The sequence below is a fragment of the Marmota flaviventris genome, chromosome 3, assembly GCF_047511675.1.
Source record: "Marmota flaviventris isolate mMarFla1 chromosome 3, mMarFla1.hap1, whole genome shotgun sequence".
In the NCBI taxonomy this organism is placed as follows: Eukaryota; Metazoa; Chordata; class Mammalia; order Rodentia; family Sciuridae; genus Marmota; species Marmota flaviventris.
Genome location: NC_092500.1, coordinates 169,762,032 through 169,781,078, shown reverse-complemented (window position 1 = coordinate 169,781,078; position 19,047 = coordinate 169,762,032). Strand labels below are relative to the sequence as shown.

The following is a 19,047-nucleotide window of genomic DNA, read 5'->3' as shown; positions in this document are numbered from 1 at the left end:
GAGCGCTTACCTCGCACACATGAGGCCCTGGGTTGATCCTCAGCACCACATAAAAATAAATAAAATAAAAATAAAGACATATGTGCATTTACAACTAAAAAAGTTACTCAAGACAAATAAAAATGAAAACACATTATACCATAAAGTCTATGGGACATACCCAAATCATAGCTATCCCAAGAGGGAACTTTATAGAAATAAATACCTATATTGAAAAAAGAAGAAAAATCTCAAATAAATAACCTAACACCACTTCCCCTTGAGGGAATAGAATAACAAAACTAACTACTCAAAATTGGTAAAGTAAGAAAGATCAGTGTGGAAAGAATTAGAGGGGAAAAAACATAAAAAAGATAAATGAAAAGGAGGGTTGATTTTTTTTGAAAAAAGATAAAATTCATCAATCTTTAGGTAGAATAACTAAGAAAGAAGAATCAAATAAGTAAAATCAGAGATTAAAAAAGGAGACATGACAACTGACACCACAGAAACAGAAAGGATCATGAGATCATAATTACCCAAGAATTACACACAAACAAACCGGATAACCTAGAAGTAATGGATAAATTTCTAGAAAAATGCAATCAACCACAACTGCCTTGTAAAGAAATAGAAAATCCAAATAAGTCAATAACAAACAGAAACATCTATTCAGTAATAAAAAGTGCCCCACCAAAGATTTGATGGCTTCACTGCTGAACTCTACCAAACATTTAAGGAATTAATACCACTTCTTCTCAATTTATCCCAGAAAGTGAGACTAACCATTACCTGCTATGAAAACCAGACAAAAGATGCAGGGGAAAAAAAATCTACAGACCCAAATCCCTGATGAACATAGATTCAAAAATCCTGAAAATACTGTCAAACCAAATTCAATAGCATGGCAAAAAAACATCAACCCACCATGACCAATCAATACAAATCAATAAATATGATGTATCACGTTAACAGAATGAAGGACAAAACCCTTATGAGCACTTCTATAGATTAGAAAAAGTATTCTACAAAATTCAACATCCCTTCATGATAAAAACTCTCAACAAATCATGGATAGAAGGAATGTATCTCCACATAATAAAGGACATTTTTGATAAACCCTAACATCATATAAAAAAGAGGAAGTGGAAAGCTACCCCCTAAGATCTGGAACAAGTCAAGGATGTCCACTCCCAACACTTCTACTCAACATTATACTGGTTTACTCTGTTTCATTGCACATCACAGATAGTGCATCCTTTACAAATTTAAGCTTTGTGACAATCTTGCCTCAAGCAAGTCTATTGACACCATTTTCTCAACAGCTGAGATGCTAATTAGCAATTCTTTTAACAATAGAATATTTTTATTTTTTGTTCATTTTAGATATACAGGATAGTAGAATATATTTTGACATATTATACATACATGGTAGAATATTTTAAAATAAGGTATGCACATTATTTTAGGCATCATGTTATTATTGTACCATAGTAGTGTGCAAACATCATTTTTATATTCACTAGGAAACCAAAAGATTCATGTGACTTGCTTTATTGTGATGTTCACTTTATTGCTGTGATCTGTAATCAAACCTGCAATATTTTTGAAGTGTGTTTGTTCTAGATGTTCTAGTTAAATAAACTAAGTCAGAGAAAGAAACCTGATTTGGAAAGGAAAAATTCAAATTGTCCCTGTTTGAGATGTCATGATCTTACATTTAGAAAATACTAAAGACTTCACCAAAAAACTGTTAGACATAATTAAGCAAACAGCAGGATACAAAATTAGTACACAAAATCCTTTGTCACTTCTGTACACCAATTTTGAAATATCTGAAAAAGAAGTAAAAAAAACCAATTCCACTTACAGTAGATATAAAAAATAAATGTTTAACTAAGGAGGTAAAAGATCGTATGTTGAGAACTGCAAAATGTTAATGAATAACTTGAAAAAGACATAAATAAATGAAAAGATAGCCCATGTTCAATGGATTGGAAGGATAATATTGTTAAAAAAAAAAAAACAATACTACCTGAAGCAATCTACAGATTCAATGCAATATCATGTCAAATGCTAGGGCAGGAGGATTGTGAATTCAAAGCCAGGCTCAGCAAAAGTAAAGCACTAAGCAACTCAGTGAGACCATTTGGGTCTCTAAATAAAATAACACAAAAGCGCTAGGGATGTGGCTCAATGGCAGAGTGCCTCTGAGTTCAATCCCTGGGTACCCGCCCTCATCCCCCAAAAGGCCAAAATACATTCTTTACAGAAACATAAAAGTTCTAAAATTTTCAAAATCCACAAAAAAACCCTGATTAGCAAAAGCAATTTTGAGCAAAAAGAACAAAGTTGGAGGCATTATATGACCTTATTTCAAAATACATTGAAAAGCCACAGCAATCGAACAGCATGGTACTGGCATAAAAATGGATACATAGATCAATGGAAGAGAAGAGAAATCCCAGAAATATATCTGCACATTTACGGTCACCTTGTTTTCTAGAAAGATGCCAAGAACACTAAATAGAGAAAGGATCCACTCTTTGATAAAGCTCATGGGAATACTGAATAACAAATGCAGAAGTATGAATTAGACACTTATCTTCTACCATATACTAAAATAAACTAAAAAAAAATATTAAAATTTAGATATCAGACCTGAAACTTTGAAACTACTATTATTAGAAAACTTATTTTGGATAAGACCTCAAAAGTGCAAGCAACAAAAGCAAAAATGGACAAATGGGGTTAGGTCAAACTAAAATGCTTTTAATAAGCAAAGGAAATAATCAAAAGAGAGAAGGAACCTACTGAATGGGAGAGTATGTTTTAGAACTTTATATCTGGTAAGAGGTTAATATCCAAAATAATAAGACAGTCAACTCAATAGCAAGGAAACAAATAATCCAATTTAAAATGGTCCAATCACCTCAACAGACATTTCTCAAAAGAAGCCATACAAATGCTCAACATTACTAGTCATTGGGGAAATGCAATCCAAATGGTAAATGTGACACCACTTCATTCCAAATAGAATGGTTATTATCCAAAAGTCATAAGATAAAAAACATGTTGAGAAAAAAGGAACAATAATACACTGTTGTTAGGAATGTAAATCAGTATAACCATTACAGAATGCAGTATTGAAGGCACCTCAATGATCCAGCAATGTCCCTACCAGGTATATATATCCCAAAGAAATGAAATCAATGTGAAGGAGATACCTGCCAAGCCAACATGGGAATCAACCTACGTGTCCATCAGTGAATGAGTGGATAAAGAAAATGTGGTAATCATGCACAATGGAATACTAAGCAGTCTTAAAAAGAATGTTATCCTGTCATTGTGACAGCATGGATGGAAATGAAGATCACTATGTTTAGTGACAAATAACAGAATTTAAAAGTTGTCTTGAGATAATATACTTTTGCAGATAAGGGATGGAGGCCTACTGCATACAATAAAGTTATCTTCAGTTAAAGATCTTTCCTAAAGTTTATTTTCTGTATTTCCATTACCATATTTAACACAAAAACATTTAAAAATGTTAATAGCAAGTATTATGGTTTAGATATAAGGTGTACTCTGTCTAAACCATGTGTGAGACAATGCAAGAAATGATTATGAGAGTTGTGCTCTACTCAGTGGATTAATCCATTGATATGGGTTAACAGGGTGGTAACTGTAGTATGTAGGGTGTGGCTGGAGGAAGTAGGTCACTGGGGTATGCCTTTGGGGTTTATATTTTGCTCCTGTTGAGCAGAGCTCTCTCTCTTCCTGTTTGCCCTGTACTGAGCTGCTTTCCTCCACCACGCCTTTACGCCATGGTGTTCCGCCTCATCTCAGGCCCAGAGCAGTGGAGTTGGCCAACCAGGGACAGAACCTTGAAAGCCATGAGCCCAAATTAACTTTTCCTCCTGCCTGGATCCTGCCCCAGCAAGATCCAGGGAGTCCTGAAGGAAGAGTGGTGTCGGCAAAAGCAGCAAGACAAAGTCCCGTGGTGGTTGCAACTTCAGGCAGTCTTCAGAAAGATCTGCTGCTCCCTGCAGAGCCTTTTATTCTTAAATACACTTTGTCAGATGGTTACAAGTGGCCTTATGGCCTGATTTTCCCGACTTACATATTTTCCTTGGGAGTTACACAACCTTTTAGCATGCCTTCTACTTGTACATGGAACATAGACCACGCTTCTACTTTTGCTTTTCCTTTTGATCTTTTACTAAGCTATGATTAACCTTTTGAGCTGTTTCTTTGTTCCTTGGTCAAGGTACACCAATTCTTGAACCTTTCTAACCTCTGACTAAAGGGCAGATTGCACGTCAGTCGGTTCTCCATTTACATTAACTACATGTCTTCCATTTTCTTCATAGATCCCCGTCAATGGCGAGGGAGAGTCTGTCGGTGAGGAGAATGTATTCTTATTAGCTTCCCTGCCCCTAGGAGGATACCGTAGTCTTCCTTTAATTAAATAAGCTATAAATGGCGGGCCTTGCACTGTGGGCACAACAATTCTTTTCCTGTGATTAGGCTTATGCACAGGTTGCACTTTTGGATGAGGAGACCTAGCAGAAAATGTCAACTGTGAAGCAAAGAGTTCTGTAATCTAAGCCTTCCCCAGAAATCCTGGTCTGGAACTATGTATTTGTGTTTACTTATATTCTTGGTAATGTTAGTCTTAAAACGAATCTCAGGACATTTTTTTGTCGTGTTCTTAGTCTCATTCTGGGAAAGTTCCCGTACATTGTAACAACGTATGTTTTTAGTTTGGATTGACGTGCTTCCTGTTAACCACATTAATATTCCCAGGATCAGGGCAGCCATGGCACCCCATAATTTTGGTTTCCAGATGTGTCAGCCCTACCACAACACCCCCCCATGGTGACCTGGTCAGACAGCAGGGGCAGGAACATCTCACATCCTCCTCTATGTCAGGGTTTTTTGGTCATAGTGGCTCGAAGCTGACTAAAACACCAAGTATCTTTAGCTTGTTCACAATATCGGAGGGCAGACCATAGTAATTCAGTATTAATTATGGTGAATGTTGGACATGTTTCCTTTTCATTAGCTTAAGAAATTTCAAATCGATTCCTGTTCTGTTTGTGTTTTCTGTACGTATGTTTGTAAATCAGACTCCTGTGTTGAATTTAATCAGAGAGTGTGATCCAGACTGCAGACACCTCGGACACAGTATCTGTCCTCTTGTATCCGGCCTATTTCATCAGCCTAGCGTCTTCAGGTTGCCCGTGCTGCAGCGTCTGGAAGGATTTCTTTCCTTTTTCAGGCTGAACGATCCTTATCATGCATGTTTTGCCATCAGTGTTTGCTGGCCTCATGCAACATGAGGATTGATGTTACATCTTCTTCAGCGTTTGCTAGATTTTATTGAGGAAGCTATCCAAGACCTGTAACTCTTTTTTTTTTAAACAAAGTTACTTTTAATTATGATTTCTTTTTAAGAAGCTGCAGTTCTATGTAGATATTAAGTCAGATAGTAAGCTCTTCTTAAGTCAGTTTTGAAAAAGGGTCTTTCTACAAAAACATTTCTATTTCATCTAAAAATTTAACATTCTTATTTGTAGTGACTCTGTGTGTCATTTCATTCCAGATACTGCTATTATCTGTCTTCAAAATTTTTCTCCATCTTGAACATGTTTTTGAATTTGATTGGTTTTCCCAAATAAATAAGATTGAACTTCTTTATTCTCAATATTGTAGATATCTACTAACTTTTTGTTTTTCAATTATTTTCTAATTTCAATCACTTTTTAAGATCTAATATGCTTTTCCATTAACAACTTCAAGTGGCTTAGATTTCCTCTAAGCAAGACCTAGCTAGCTAGCTACACAGCGAAAATTTTTTTCTATAACATTTTTATAGAATACAGTTCAAAGTATGTTTAAAGTTACATTGAATGTACTTATTGACATATGGATTATTTAGAAATGTATTGCTTATTTCAAATACTTGAAGATTATTGCATTTTATAATATGTTTATCTTACATTTAGAGAACATAATCTGAGATATTTCAGTCCTGAAAAATTAAGACTTGTTTTATTTCCAAGCACACCAATAAATGATTCATACGTGTATTGTATATATTTTGCAGTTGTGGCCAAGCCCTGTCTTCTATATATCAAGTAGACCATTTCTGTTTAATTATATTTAAATCCCTTACTAAATTGGATAATTTCTTTTCTTTTGGTCTTGTCAATCCTTGTTTCATATATGTTGAAGTTATATGAAAAGTCATAGAGGCTGGAGATGTAGCTCAGGGTGGAGTTAGGCCCTGGTCTCAAACCTGGCACTGCTTTCTAAAAAGTATTAAATTATCATGATTTTTATTATTACACCTTCTTCTCAGATTGACCTTTTGCATTAGGATACATTCTCCTTATATCACTGTGAATGCTTTTGGTGTTAAACTTTCTTTTGTATAAAGTTCCTATGGTATACACTCTTCCATCCTTTACTTTGAACCTTTATATATCTGAAAATGTGTCTTTTGTAAGCAGTATAAAGATGACAATTTTTTCCAAATCTTAAGATCATTGTCTTTTTGTATTGGTTATAAATTGGCAGAGTATAATGTAACAACACACTCAGTGCGATTTATAACATAGAAGTGGTCTTTAATAATGGCATCACATTTATTATGTTATAACCTTTCCTATAATATACCTTTTGGCTAACAGAAGTAGTGTGAGATAACTTATAATTAAAAATAATATAAAATCCATAATCATTCATTTCTTGCAAATGAATTGTCTGTGGAATTGTACATATTTACAGTCAATGTGAAAACGCTTCTGTTCAGATGAAAATCATAATATGCAGGTTTTGAGTTTGAAGAAATCAGGTGATGCCTGTTTTTTTCTTTTCCATTTTTCCCTCCCTGTTCAATGAAGATACTTGCTCTGAAAGAATGAGTAAAGAATAAAAAGTCACTTGTTTGGCCAAGGAAATTAATGATACCGGATGTAGTTAAGGGCAGAAGAGTACTCTAATCAGGAAGTAGACTTCAAACATATCCTTTAATCAACATTTGCAATCCACAGAAGCTAAAGGAATAACCTAATTTAAAAAGTAATTAAAAATATAATTCTGCAAGAAATTTTAAATAACTTGCAAATATCATTTATAACAACATATCAATGATGTAATTTAAAGTATCAAAAACTGTTCTTCAGTTTAGTTATATGTGGTTATACAACTATTGCTATTTAATATATATTTTATTATACATATTTATCTAATACATTTCTCTCTCTCTCTCCCTTGAAGTATCTGAAACTTACTGTAATATCATGATATCCTTGTTGTCCACACTACTCTTTGGATTCAGTCTCGCTTTCAAGCTGCCTATGTATTTAAAAAGGAAAACAAAAATCCCTTAAAATTTCATTTTATTTTCTTCAAAACTCTGTCTTGAAACAGTTTTGAATTCCTACCTGCTAGCTGGGTTTCCAACCTGAGAACACTCCTCACCTGGTTATCAATGAAACTAACAATGAAACTCTCTCCCCTCCCACATAAAAGAAAAGGATCAGTGATATAAAGTTATTTGAAAATAAACTCAAGATTGTTTTTATATTCATATTATTATTAGCTAAATATTAGTAAGCCTTATTTTTTCACCATGCATCCTTAGCCCTATTTATTTCTATCAAATTTATTAGTTTATAATTTCTTCAGTTATTTGACATTAATATTTTCACAATAGTTACCCCAAGTAAAAATAACTTTGATATATTTAGATAACTGCATTATAAGTAGCTACATGTTCTTTCTGCAATGTCAACATATTTCCATGAAGTATATTCTATTTATTTCATTGTATTAATTTAATTAAATTGTTTATGAAATTCAATTTGGACAAAATTAACTACATCTCAATTTATGTACAAAAAAAAAGCTAAAAGTGCAAACAGGGACTGTCCTGGTCTTCCTTATTACCATTTATCAAAATAAAATATAAAAATTCTTTGAAATATACAAATACTAAAAAGTAAAGTATTGCTGTTTACTATATATTTAATAATCAAGATCAAAATGACAAAAGGAGGTAGTTAAACTAATTAGAAATCATTTCCTTTTAATTTTGCCCCTAAAAGAGTTCAAGCTTTTGTAAGATTAAAATTACCGGCCTTTTTAAAATCATTGTTGATTCTTTATTACATTAATCACGAATAGATTAAGTACTATCTTTCCATGTAAAGACAAGTTAAATCTTAATTATTACTAATCCGTCTATCATGATGTGATTAATAAGATATTATGCTAATGAATAATCTAAGTAACAAAGCAAATATGAAATCAACATACTCATCACTTGTATAGTCTTCAGATTTCCATTTTTTCCTTTGGAAATGAACTTTTACCAGCATACCAATCAGTACACAGAGAATCACGAAGAAAGGAATAACTAAGAAAAACGGCCATCTTGAAGTTCTGGACTCGTAATAAGTACGCTCAATAAAGCGCCTTTCTAGGAGAGAAGGGCACAGTTAGAAGGCAATCGCCAGAAATTGAGTAAGAGTACTTCTGTGTTTTACTATGACTACTAGAATAAAAATTTAAACTATTTAATAATTACAATTAGCATTTTTTATATGGAGTAAGTAGCCTAACAACATAAGTAGAAGCTCTTTTGATGCTCACATAATAGTCCTGTTTCTTGCTTTTTTTATTGAGAACCTTCGATTCCTGGTAGTCTCTAATACCATAGATGAAAAGAATTAAAGTGTGGTCCCTAGAAGAATTGAATTTTTTCTTGGCCTTTATTTCTAACAACAAATACCACACATATAACATTTGGATTAAGTTAAATTGTCTTTTATTGCACTGATATATATTTTCATGTCTTATATAGGAAATTATCATTTATTTTGATTTTGAAGGAATTCTCATACCTCCTTCTAGAATCATCTACACATAAATCTGCACATAAATAAATTCATCTTTCCTAATCTTTCTGTTCCTTCTTTCTTATAGGCTAGGACCTATAAATATTGAATAGACATGGTAAATGCTGACTTTACTGCTTTGCTCCCAATTTTATGGGAAAACTGCAGGATACAAGTTTTTTTGTTGTTGATGTTCTTTTATCAAATTGAAGTGGTTGTCTTCTGTTGGTTTGCCCTCTTTTGAGGGGATACTTTTCTTTTTTGTGCACTGGAGATAGAGCTAATTTGATGCTTTTTAAAAAGATTCAATATTTTTTAAAAAATATATTTTTAGTTATATATGGACACAATACCTTTATTTATTTGTTTTTATTTTTATGTGGTGCCAAGGATCAAACCCAGTGCCTCACACATGCTAGGCAAGTGTTCTACCACTGAGCCACAACCCCAGCCCCAAAAGATTCAATCTTGTCAATGATTTTTTTTTTTGCACCAAACTAGACAATTGTATTTTTTATTGTTTTGATATGGTGAATGATAAATGTGAGTCATTCCCAGAAAACACTTAGAAGGCCTTTTGTTTAGGTAAAGGGACTTGTACCAGATGTCAACATAAGTTTTTCTGAAGTTTTAACAGAGAGGATTATAGTCAAATGCTTGACATTTTTTTTTAATCCGAGATAAAATTTTATTTTGCAAAAATCTCAAATTTGGCCTTTAGCCATTTCTTTTTTTTAAATATATTTTTTAGTTGTAGTTGGACATAATATCTTTATTTATTTTTATGTGGTGCTGAGGATCAAATCCAGTGCCTCACAAGTGCAAGGCAGGCGCTATCAATGAGCTACAGCCCCAGTCCTAGCCATTTATTTCTTTAAGAAGCTTTTGATTGAAAAGACCTGGAATGAAAATTAATTTTATTTTTAATCCCATTCCCTAAAAAAATCCAGATTCTCAATATTTGCCCTGCATTTTACTTCTCATCAATAGGAAGGCTGAATTCTATTTTCTCCATCACCACAAGCAGCAGTGATGACACATAATTCATCACTTTATAATAATGTGTCACTTCTTCCAACTGCTAACTAAGGCCATGTGTGTTGGGTTCTTGTTACAGAAATATACTACACCGGGTATTAATTCTTTCTGCTAGATATTGCTGTATAAGAAACTACCTCGAAGCTTGATTACTTATAGCAGCCATTTAATTTTTCTCACAATTTCGTGGGTTATGAATTTAGGGGGTGCTGAGTTGAGTGGTTGTATTTTTGTGTCTCAGTGCCGTTAAAGTTCATACAGTGCAGATGATTTTCAAAAGAATAAGTGTGTCAGGAATGAGAGTTCCAAGACTGAATATTTTTAAAAATTCAGAATCTGCAGGAAGACCATGGGAGACCCAGAATGTCAGTTCTATGGACTGGATTGATCAGTTATACCATTAACACCACCCTGGATTCTAGGAAAGTAATCTTCACTGCATATTGGGTAAATGGCTTGTGTGCTCATAAGCAGAAGCCAGTAATTGCAACTAATTGTTACTAAGATGGAAAAAGTTTCATGTTTCCAATTTGTCAGCCTATTCCTATGTGGAATGAAATGTAGAAATGTTAACAAAAATCAGGAAGAATCCGGTGTAATCATCTGTAAATTTAAGTGTTTATATAAAGTAAATCAAGTCTCCTGACCCTCGGTGCTATTGGATATGTTGGTCACTGCTGGCCTTCTCTAAAATCCATCCTGGTCGTGCCTCTGCTTTGATCAACACTGCAGAGGACTGCATTTCCCAAGCCCCTGACCTGCTGTCTTCCAGTTAGGACCGTTCAGTGGGGATCACTGGATGATTTACAGGATCAAAAGAGAATGAGGCAACCATGGTATTTCTCCTCCTTCCTCCCTGTGACTCCTTTCACCTCTGAAGGCCGACGTCCTTCCATCCAGCCCTGACACCACAGGCCTGCTGCAGCTTCCTGGCTGCTTCTGGCAATTTCATTCCCATTGACTGTCCTTCCTGCCCCAAGGAGTGGGCGTGGCTCTCTGGTGGTGTTGACACCTGGGTGGCTCCACCCTTCTCTGGGTCAGCTTTTCATCTTTGCCATGGTGTTACCTTAGGCCTCAAGTTAAAGTCCCTCCACTGGAAAAACCACAGTGACTCCTCTGACACCCTCAGAAGTAAAATATAAATGACATAGGTGGTTTATTGTTTGATGTCCACTCACAATCTAGATATAAATTGGTGTACCAAAGATGGCTGTTCACTTAATTAAACTTCATAAATTAAAATGACACTTGAATCATGTTTGCAATTTCTTATTCATACTCACCAGTGGCAGCAGCAGTATTTTCATGATTGCCACTGTCAATGCTCCCCCCTCCTGAGCCTTCCTTTTCTTCTTGGCATTGAGGAGGTACAAAATCGGCATTACAGTGACAGTTTCTTTTGTTATTGCATACCTGAAAGTAGGAAAATATTACCTAATAAGAAAAGCAGATAGATTTATATGTGTTCAACTAGGTTCATAAAAGGTCACCTCAGGCTGATTTTCCTGTTGGCTTATGGGTATCTGAGTGTGTGTGTGTGTGTGTGTGTGTGTGTGTGTGTGTTGAGGAGCATTTGCTTTCTTGGGATAGTATAAATGATTTCTATTCTTACCTCATAGCATTGGTACTGGTACTTACACCTTGATTGTTGCAAGTTTCTGGTGTGCAGTCATAATTCAGGTATGAATTGTCTACACATTCCTTCTCCTTGCACACCTAAAGTGGAAAGTCAAAGGTGATATGCCACCTGGATTTACCATTTAATCTAAAGCACTCCACTATACTGAGATTAAAGACTTCCACAAAATATCACCCCACCCCAGTTTGAAATACTATTACTAAAAAGATAAAAAGTAACAAATACTGGCAAGGATGTGAAGAAAAGGGAACTCCTACACATTACTGGTGATGTAAAGTAGTGTGGCCATTATGAAAAACGATATGGAGGAGAAGGAGGAGGAGGAAGAGAAGAAAAACAAACAAACAAACAAATAAACTAGAACTACCGTAGTATCCAACAATTCTACTCCTGGGTACTTGTCCAAAGGAAATGAAATCAATACATTGAAGAGACAACTGTGCTTTCCTGCCTACTGTAGCACTACTCACAACAGCCAAGAGAGTCAACTTAAATGCCCCTCAACAGATGAACAGATAAACAAAAGTGATTCATACATATGAATACTATTCATCCATAGAAATATGAAACCAAAACCTTATTTTGGTGAAAACATGGATAAGCCTGGAAAAGATTAGATTAAGTGAAGTAAGGCACCTTCAGAAGGATAAATACTGCAATCACACATGAATCTGAAAAGGTTAAATAAAAGTTCAGAATAGAATACCAGAGGCTGGAGATAATATGGGGGAAGGTGAGATGGAGAGAGATTGGTCAACAGGTACAACGTTATGGTTAGAAAGGAGGAAAAAGTTCTAGCACTTACTGCTAACAACAGCTCATTATATACTTCAAATAGAAGATTTTTTAATATTCTTTAATGATAAAACTTTAATGTGATAAATGTGTTAATTACTCTGATTTGATCATTACATAAGCATATACATATTTAAAAAATGAGCAAGTATAAAAAAAGCATTATTGTAATTGTTATTTGCAACTCCATTTTTTATTTTCTATGAGATATAAAAAACAAATGTATAAAAATAATTATAAATCTGTTAATAGGCACACACAGTATAGAAGGATGGGATATTTTGACATGAAAAATGAGCAGAGGGTGAAAATGTAAAGGAGTGGAGATTTTGTATGTGACTGATGTTACTTTGCTGACAATCCAAAATAGATTGTTATAATTTGGGAGATATTGTTTTATATCTTTTAAATCACAAAGAAAATATCTATGGAAACCGTATCAAAGGAAAAAAGAAGGAAATCAAAATGTCCTGTTACAAAACATCAATTAACACAAAAGAAGGCAGTACTAGAAGAAATGAGAGACAAAAAGTAACAGAAAACAGAAAACATCAACAAAAGTGGCACAAACACATTCTCTGTCAGTGACTACATTAATGGTAATGGATTAAATTCTCCAATCTAATGGCATGGATTGGCAGAGCACATAAATCATGGCCATGCTGAGGACCATCTGCAGGAGACTAACTGGGTCTCTAAGACACGAACAGGTGGGAAATGAAAAAGATATTCCAGGCAAATAGTAACCGAAAGAGAACAGGCATGGGCAGAATATCAAAAAAGTACTTAAATCAAGCATTATTACAAGAGATAGAGAAGGGCAATCTATATGGACAAAGGTCAGTTTATCAGGAAAACTTAACGAATCAATAAAGAAAATGTGGTATTAAAAAAAAAAAGAAAATGGAATGCTGTTCACCCTTACAAAGTACATGTATGAAGACTTGAATTGGGTGTTTGGGTGTCAACATACCTTATTTACAGAGATATGAAAAATTGTGGTATATATGTGCATTAAAATTGTAATGTAAAAAAAGTACATGTATAATGGCGTAAATTGGTGTGAACATACTTTATATACAGAGATATGAAAAATTGTGCTCTATATGTGTAATAAGAATTGTAATGCATTTCACTGTTGTCGTGTATTTAAAAAATAATAATAAAATTAAAAAAGAAATCAAAGGTAAAGGATCTCACCCATGAGAATTTAATTTACTATTTATTAGATCAAATTTGCCTTTTGTAAAAAAAAAAAAGAAGCAATGAAATTCTGATACATGCTACAAACACACGTGAACCTGGAAAGTGTTATGCAGGTGAAATAAGCCAGACCATACGTACCTTGTATGGTTCTACTTGCAGGAGGTACCTAGAATATTTAAATTCAGAGAGTAAGAAAGTGTAATAGTGGTGAGCAGCGTCTCTGAAGAAGGGACGCTGGGGTTTAATGAATTGGACAGGATGATGATAAGTCTCTAGCAATGGAGCATGCACTGATGTTCCTGAACTCTAAACTCAAACAGGATTGCAGTGACAAAGTTTATGCTGTCCATATTTTACCACAGAGATAGTTGACAGGCCATGTTCAGCTTTGTAGATGAAGTGGTGAAATCGCTCAACTCAAGGTATGAGAATAATACATATTACCACCCCCATCAGCCAAGAATGTCTCTAAGTGTAACCTATTCAATTATTCAGCAGATGAAGAGAGTGCATTCTGGACACAGTTTTTCCATGCCTGAGAGGGTAGGAGGTGAAGCAGAACACTTACAGAATACACACAATATAGGGGTTAGCAGAATAGAGAGCCCAGGAATAAACCTAAACATGCATGCTCAATGGATTTTGGACAAAGCCATGAAGAAGACACAATGAGGAGAGAATGTTGTCTTCAGTAAGTGGTGCTGGGAAAACTATATCCACATGCAGAAGAATCCGACTGGACCCCTTTCTTACACCATTCACAAAAGCAAGCTCAAAATGAAACCATAAAACTTCCAGAAGAAAACATAGGGAAACTTCCTTGGTATTGGCCTGGTAATTAGCTTTTGAATATTACATTCACAATACAGCAACAATAGCAAAAATCAACAAGAGAAACTAAAGAGTTTCTGCAAAGCAAAAGATACAATTAACGAGATGGAAAGGCAATCAATCTGAGGCTTGAGAGAAAAAATTTGCAAGCTGTATATCTTATAAAAGGTTAATATCCAAAATATGTAAGGAATTCATACAACACAGTGGCAAAATACATATTTATAGTAATCTGATTGAAATGGGCAAAGGGACAAAAAATATTTCTCAAAGAAGATATAAAAGTGGCTAACAGGTATATAGTTCTTGGTCTAATCATCAGGGAGATGCAAAACAAAGCCACGATAACATATCAACTCACTTATTAGGATGCTCATCATCGAAAGATGAGAGAAATACGTTGGCAAGGATGAGGACAAAGGGGGACCTTATTCCCTGTTGGTGCGAGTGTGAGTTAACAACAGACACTATGGAAAACTGTATGGAGATCCTTCAAAACACCCAAACTGGAACTACTGTATGAATCAGCAAACCCACTCCAGAGCACATACCCAAGGAAATGAAATGAGCACTCCCGTGTTCATTGCCCATGTGTCACAACAGCCAAACAAACTGGGAGCCCATCAACAGATTTTAAATGTATCAAATCTATCTGGATTCATTTATTCATCTTGTGTTTCATTCATAGTTAATCACCTTAACTTTTGAAATCTTTATTTAAGGTTCATAACACACTGCTTTGATGGACAGCATTTGATGTGTTTCTTTTGGAAAACAAAATTGTGGTATTTATCTACCTTCCATCTATCTACAAAATGGGATATTTTTCAGCCTTGAAAAGAAAATGCTGAATGAACTTACAGAGCATTATGCTGAGTGAAATAAGGCAGACACGGAAAGACAAATACTGCAAGATGTCACTTATGTGTGGGAATAAAAAAGAAAAACTCAAATACCTGGAAATGGAGGGCAAGAGGGAGGTTACTAGGTGTGAGGAGGAGGAGATGGAGAGAAGTAGTTAAAGGTACAAACTCGCAGTTATATAGGATAAGTCTAGAGCTTTAATGGATAGCACAAGGATTGTTGTTCTAATGTTATACACTAAAACTTGCTAAAAGATCAGACTTCAGGTGCTCATAACTAACACACACACACACACACACGCACATACAGGTAGCTGAGAAAGTGGTGGACAGGTTAATCAGTTTATTTCTAGTAATCATTTCACTATGTACATGTATATCACCTGTCATGTTGTACACCTTAAATATCTATGACAAAATTTTTCAATAAAAGTTAGAAATTTAAAAAGGGATTAACCATGCATAAAACACAGGATGAAACAGCCAAGATAGCCATTATTCCATGATATATGAAATATATATATAAAACTATTTCATCATAATATAAAATAGTATTCATAATAATATGAAATTTATTTTTCACAATAAGAGACTTTTTTTTTTTTTTTTTTTTTTTTTTTTACAAAACACATAAATGTCACAGAATACATTTTCAATTAGAAATCTATTATTTGCAAAATACAACTAATGGGATAGTCTCTGGGGACACGGTGATAAACGCCCTCCGCTTTTGACCTTTAGCATGGATTCCAGCAGGGGCTCTCTGTGACGGGGTGGGTGTGGTGTTGCAGATGCAGCCAGTGCACTTCCACCTGCTCAGCTCCTGGCAGCAGTGTGACGTGCCACTTGCCTACATCTTCTGGCTTTGTTCTTTTACATGAGTGCACAAATGCTTTCCCGTTAGGAATCTGACACCAGTCACTCTTTCCGGGGCTGAGGACTGAACCCAGGCCCGCGCGCATCTAGGCAAGTGCTCTGCCACTGAACTTGACTACATCCCCATGTTTCCCCTCCTTGATGATAATTTTTAGAGGCAAATAAAAAAATCATGTTGCACCAATTTTAAAGATAGTTTCACATTCTTCAGCTGTTAAATTTCTAAGTTGAGGGTGGGTAAAAAAAAAAAAAATCCCAAAGTGTTGAGGTGGTCTTACTTGTCATTAACTTGCCAGGGGCAATGTCATGTTCCTCATGGGGCCCCTGGTGGGGTCAGTCAGCCAGAGTGGGTGCCATATCATAAGACAGCAAGTGTGGGGGCTTTCTTGTTCCCATTCTATTCCTCTCTGACTTCTCCACTTGTCCCCTTTGATTCATGTATGGATATTTCCCACCCTGGTCTGCCTCAAGAAATATGTTTATTAGAGCCTTATAGATAAGCAGAGTCGTCGGGTGGATCCTGACAAAGTCGAACACGCGTGGCATTTGATTTCGCGTCCCAGTTGGCATCGCCCCTTTTTTCCCTGCCCTCCTCCCTCCTCCCATTCTCCTTCCTCCGCTGGTCCTTCTTTCACTCATCTATTTATTGATTTTTGATTGGTGCTTTCCACGTGCACATAAAGGTGAAATTCCCCGTGGTATATCGACATCTGCACATAGCATGGTTTTTAAAAATGGATTCCTCCTATCCTCCCTCTTTCCAGTCCTTCCTCCTCCCTCGCTCTCATCCTTCTCTACGGATCTTCCCTGTGTCCTTATGATCTCTGGCCCTTCCCTTCTCCTTTCCCTGTTTTCCTGTCATGGTTTGTGCTTATACTTTGTTTGTGAAGTTTCAGATCCTTTAACTACACATCTCTTGGTTACATTCCTTTTAGGAATAGCTACAAAGGAAGTGGTAATGTTCAAAATTTTTACACTTATTCACTAGTACCCAAATCTCTTACCCTTTCTTTGCTGACAAGAGGAATTTAAAAATTTCTCATGATAATGTATTCATTCAAATCCAAATGAACATTCGCATATGAGCTATTCCAAAAACAATGAACACATTAAAATTGTCAAAGTACTCAAAGAGTAGCTGGCTTGATCATCATCCACTAACCAATAGCAGATACATGACATTTTTGCTCTTCCTCACTCATGTAGCCTAGAAATAATTTACAACTAAAGATAGCCATGGGTTTTAATTCGGTGTTTTTGCAAAGTAAATTCCATGAAAGCAAAGGTAGTACAAAGTCTTAAAGATGATCTAGTTTTTGTGCAAGCACTTGGTGTTACAATTTTTCCTTTTGTATACTTTTTCTCCTTTCCAATTTTCTGAGCAAATATTTAGCAAAGTTAGGTTGTAATAGAACTATTTGTATGGAATATATTTCCTTAACTAAATGAAAAAAAGATCTATTTTAAATATGTATACATTCATAATGACAATTAATATGTGAAAAAATTCTTAGATTTCACTTATTCTTGCTGACAACCAAAATGTGGAAAATCATTTTCTTTTTCTTACTGTTTACTCACAAAAAATATCTTTCAGCTCCCAAGTATATCTTGGCTTTCCCTCTGTTCTTCAACAAGTGGTTTACTATATTCTGGCTTTATGATTTCAAGTTTACACATGAGACTAATTTGAACTTGAACAATCTTCTGTACCTATGTGTATGCATACAAGTATTCAATATTTCACAAAATGGGAAAATCTTGGAAGACAAGAAATGTTGACACAGAGCTCATGTGTTTAATAATGTTGAGTGATAAAATATCAAAAGCAGATAAAACAATGGAATATTTTATGAAAATACAAAGATATACTAGAGAAATAGTCTATATCTATATATATGTATATAGAAATGGAGGAAGGCTCATGAAAATGGAAAGCATGATTGTATTTCAGATATGTAACTTGTTTGCTTTATGAATTCTTTATTTTCATTATCTTAATGGACATATATTATTTAAACAACTATTTAAAATCAATGATATCAGAAGATAGTTTATGACACTTGAAGTACTCTGGATAATATGAGATAATTTGGGGCTGGGGTTGTGGCTCAGTGGTAGAGCATTTGCCTAGCTTGCGTGAGGTACTGGGTTCGATCCTTAGCACCACATTAAAAAAAAAAACAACTAAATAAAAGTATTGTGTCCATCTGCAACTAAAAAATTTTTAAAAACATGAGATAATTTGATAAAATACAGTGAATGAACAGTGTGATTCTTAATTCAGTGCATATGTGCAGCATCCGTAAGAAAAGTATAAAATCATTGGTGAAATATTATAGTAATATCATCTATGCATGGTGACAGATTGCAGTATTTTTTTTTTATTTTCTAAATTTCTATTTTGATTGCACACTTAAATTCTGAGGAAAAATACTGTTTATCATGTAATAAAAAATATTAGGAAGTTAGGAAGAAAAGAACACCAACCTTTTTTGCACCACAAACAGTTCCATCTTTTACCCACATGTTCTTTATTTCTGCATGACCCTTGTTATATTCCAAAGAAACACAGATGTCTCCAGTTATGTTGGCATAAATGGCAGTGGCATCTTTCAATTGAAGGATATGACTACCTCCATATTTACATATTAATTTTCCACATTTCCGATCCCTAGAATTTACCCACAAATGAAAAACATTAATTTTAATAGAGAAATATTTGAATGGCATTTCCAAAGTGAATAGATTTAAATAAAAATTCAAAATCTGCAAAAGGATGCAGGCAACAATTAATTTCGACCCCCTCCCCCCCCAAAAAAAAACCACTAAAAACATGAATTCATTTTAATAATACGGAATAAGAAGCATTTGAAAAAACAAAACCTCAATGCAAAACTGAAAGCTCTCA

General features: G+C 34.7%; 1 protein-coding gene across 1 annotated transcript in view; it reads right to left on the bottom strand.

Moving 5' to 3' along the window:
• Positions 1–6,815: 6,815 nt before the first annotated feature.
• Positions 6,816–19,047, bottom strand: part of Adam2 (ADAM metallopeptidase domain 2) — a 62,596-nt gene continuing 50,364 nt past the window's right edge. Inside the window, exons 16-21 of the mRNA XM_071610605.1 lie at positions 18,627–18,810; positions 11,565–11,642; positions 11,210–11,339; positions 8,308–8,470; positions 7,281–7,344; positions 6,816–6,899 (exon numbers count right to left, since the gene is read on the bottom strand). Coding sequence (XP_071466706.1) covers positions 7,311–7,344; positions 8,308–8,470; positions 11,210–11,339; positions 11,565–11,642; positions 18,627–18,810 — 589 coding nt within the window. The 3' untranslated portion in view covers positions 6,816–6,899; positions 7,281–7,310. The remainder of the gene's footprint in view (positions 6,900–7,280; positions 7,345–8,307; positions 8,471–11,209; positions 11,340–11,564; positions 11,643–18,626; positions 18,811–19,047) is intronic.